This window comes from Hydra vulgaris, chromosome 08 (assembly GCF_038396675.1).
Source record: "Hydra vulgaris chromosome 08, alternate assembly HydraT2T_AEP".
Classification (NCBI taxonomy): domain Eukaryota; kingdom Metazoa; phylum Cnidaria; class Hydrozoa; order Anthoathecata; family Hydridae; genus Hydra; species Hydra vulgaris.
Genome location: NC_088927.1, coordinates 48116052 through 48120000, shown reverse-complemented (window position 1 = coordinate 48120000; position 3949 = coordinate 48116052). Strand labels below are relative to the sequence as shown.

Genomic DNA, 3949 nt, shown 5'->3' with positions numbered 1-3949 from the left:
ACTCTTTACAATGTACTTTTAGACCTTGTCTGAGATTGATAGGGTTGTTATTTGTCAATATTGGAATGTCAACAATAATGCGATAGTTGTTAGCAGTAAATAACCAAGCTTTGTTAGAGCTAAAACCCACAAACCCTAAGCTGTTACAGAAGTTTAAAGATTAGCTGTTATATTATTTAAGCAAAAATATATTGACTGATTGATTGGTAAATTTTCTACTTATTGTTATTACTGTATCTTCATGTTTTGACTACTGAAATCCCCTTTCTTGTTTTACATATGCAAAACGAGAGTAAACGAAACAAATGCTCATTAACTCTAGAAATATTATTTTTATGTACTTTTTTACATACCTCTAAAATGTTATTGCTGTTAACAGCAATTAGTGGGTAAAATTACTTTTTAACAACATGTTGTTTAAAAGTAATTTTAGCTAATAATGCGCAAATTATATGACAAACATTATATAAAATAGTACCTGCCAAGAATAATATTGAACATCTTCAGGACTCTTTAGATTTGACATGCTATTCTAACGAGTATATAAACGTCTTTATTTCATGTTTATTATTCAGACTTTTTTAAAATCGTTTGGTTCGTTAGCTTTGATTTATTTTTTTAATTGCTTTGAATATTAAGGTCCGGAAACAAAGGCCGTTTTACTTTTTTGTTTTTGTTTATTGTCTCTGCACTACATTGTTTACAGATTGCAATATATTCTCATTATTAGTTTTAAATATTTTAAGTACATTTTATTTGTCTTTTTTTTTCGCATGTTATGTTTTAAGTGTTTATTGATGTTTCTAAAAAATTTTATAAGAATTTTTTATTCGTTAGTGTCCGATTCGCTCGTTTTTGTATATTTTAGTGAACGGGATTTATGGGATATCGAGAGCAATTTTAACAATCAATTATTCATATATTTCTAAAAAAAAAGTTTATTTTAAGGGTATTTACAGATAATACTACTACTAATCTTTAGTAAACACCTTAAACACTAATCTTTTTACATATGTGACGCATTTAATCGAAATCGTCATTAAGTCGCAATATATTAAACAGTGATCCTAAAAAATTTCTTTTTTGAATTTGAGTTTTTACTAAAAATAGTGACAAAAACAAAAAAAAATCATGAGTCGTTTTTTTATAAAAATGTTTTACAAAGTTTAAGTAGGACATTAGAACCTATGATTTTTGTTAATAAAATCTTTAAAACGTTTTGTTTATAAAGTCTCTAAAAACGTTTTATTTTATACAGTGTACGTTTTATTTTATATAGTGTACGATTTCTTAAATTTTTTTTAATTTCTATTTACGGTATAGATTAACGATAAGACAAATTACGTCTTCTTGTATTATTTGTATCATGTTTTACGATGAATAGCTTTATACGGCAAAAAAAATCTTAAAAAAACCGATTACTCAATTTCATTAAGAGTGGAGGACTTCGTCTAAGCATAGTTTTGATGAAAATATGAAAAGTATAACCTCAATAAATTTTTTTAAAAATGTAGTAAAGCATTACTTAACAGACACAAACATATTTTTGATTGTATATTTTTGTAATAACAAAAAAAAAAAAAGAAAGAAACTTAACAAATGGACCTTGTTATATTTTTAATTTTTCTAATTATTCTATTGTATCAATTTATGGTATTTTTTGTACCGTATGCGACCGCAAATCTTGTAGTAAGTTTGGTAATTTAAAAAAAATGTTCCGTTGGCACTTTTACTCACATAGTTTGTTTTTATTGACGTATAAAAGCAATTGCTGACATGACCATAAATGGCACCACGCATTTTCAAGATGCTAAACAAGCCTCTAAGTACTTTCTACATTGCAACTAAGCGTTTTTAATCGGCAAATAACTTTAAGCAACAAACAACTTCCTTTAAACACGACTGGTCGTGTTTAGAGGAAGCTTATAAGCTTCCTTTTAACACACAGTCATTTATCGATTAAAAACGTTTAATCGCAAAGAAGTTTAGCCCTTGACAGCCTTGATCAATTAAGAAACTTTAATTGATCTCCTTAAACCATTTCTGTAGCAGTAGTTTAAAGACGATCAGATAAGATTTAAAAATGATGTAGCTGTAGCTACAGCACTTTTAAATCTGATTTGATCATCTTCTAAGCTAAAGAGCTCTCAGTGACTGAACACACCATCAAAAAGGTGGTCATAAAGGATCTTAAGGGAAAGTCAAGAGATTAAGAAACACCTGGTTTCCCCAAGTGTCTAAGGAAAAAGATTTAAAAGATCAAAGAAAATTCTGAGCCTCTTGAAGAAGAGAACAATGACTATCCACTTTTCAGATGAGGAATTGTTTACTGTTGATTCTGTGTCAAACAGTAGAACCTTTCGTTTTATTAGTCATCGATCAGTTCATGCAGTCCCAGCATGTAAAGTATACATTCAAGACCAAACACCCGGCTTTAGTTATGATGTATAGCCTGGTTTCATTTGATGGTCTCAAAATGCCTACAATTTTCATCAAATCTGGTCAGAAAGTCAACACCAATGAGTTCCTTTTTTTTTTGTTTTTTGTTTTGTTTTAGGTGCTCCAAGTGGTCCTTACGGTCTTATCACAGAGCGCTACCAAACGAAAACAAAACGTTCGATCACGTTAGACAAACGTTGCGAACGTTCAAACACGTTCTATGAATGTTCTGTAAAATTGTGTAAAACAGTTAAAATTTAACGTTCAAGAAACGTTCCCTCAACGTTCTTTTAGCTTCTCGTAACGCTCGCTGCAAACGTTACATGAACCAACTTTTGTAAACTCCAATTTATAGTCCTTGAACGTTCAATGCGAACGTTCAAATAACAAACAGCGAACGTTTACTTAATGCTCACTGCAAACATTCTTTTGATAGCTACTACAAACACGCAATAAAGAACACGGAAATTTACCTTACGTTTTTCTTTTTTTTTAATTATTTAACTAAACTTATAAATGTATAGATAGACGGACTTTCTGTTTAAAACTATATTTGCAAGTTTTTGGGTAATGTAATGCTTTTCTGAATTTACAGAGCCCTTTTTTATTTAACAACTGTTAGATAAGAACTTAAGTAAAAATTTATATGTACATAACTACAAATTCACCATGTTTTACAACTAAACCAAGGCAACTTTTTCAGTATGAAATTTAAACGGCACCTAGCATAGTAACTTTGTTTCATTTAAATATTAGTAATTACAGTTATGAACTCGATTTAATGTCTCTGCGCGACAACCTTAGTGCCGATTAGCTGCCAGTGGGGCAGAATAGCTTTAAAACCGGACAAAATTAATTTTTGTTTTGTTTTGGATTTTTAAGTTAAATAATTATTTTAAGGGCACTTGTTAGACTTAGGTAAAGTTACTCATTTGTCAGACGTTTTCAATGTATTTTCAAGTAATTTCGAGTAAAGTTTTTTAAGAAACCGGTAAATGATAATATAAAAAAGAAAAAAAATCAAAAGCTTGCGTGAATAATTAATATTATAACGTATTCTAATCGATTCACTAAAATAAATTACAGTAATTCGAATGTAAAAAGTCACTCAAAAAAGTTACTTAAAAACTCGATAAATTTTATTCGCTTAAGTTTGCTCAAAACAAATCTTACAAATCTCAAATTTGCTCAAAATAAATCTTACAAAAAAAAAAGAACGTCTGAGTTCAAGCGTTCATGACCTGGTTTCGTTACCTTGTTTCTATGGATGTAATTGACACATTTGCACTAATTCACACAAAAGGGCTCAATAAGTGCAAAAAAAAAAAAGTTGGACAATCTGTAATCATCAGCAATTTCATAAAAAAGAAAAATTGAAACTCTATCTAAGTGAGGACATAAACAAAAAGCGCATTTTTAAAAATAAATAAATAAAAATAAAAGAATTTTAATGCACTTTTTTTAAAGACCTATTAATGTATATTTTCAGCACTTTAAAATTATTTTTTCA

At 28.9% G+C, this 3949-nt stretch overlaps 1 protein-coding gene across 2 annotated transcripts in view; it reads right to left on the bottom strand.

The window, feature by feature from the left end:
- The window catches only part of LOC100210829 (transmembrane protein 104), a 63663-nt gene extending 62831 nt beyond the window's left edge, over positions 1–832 (bottom strand). For both annotated transcript variants that reach the window (XM_065803851.1, XM_065803852.1), the window contains exon 1: positions 479–832. In XM_065803851.1, coding sequence (XP_065659923.1) covers positions 479–526 — 48 coding nt within the window. In that variant the 5' untranslated portion in view covers positions 527–832. The remainder of the gene's footprint in view (positions 1–478) is intronic.
- Between the last annotated feature and the right edge of the window lie 3117 nt (positions 833–3949).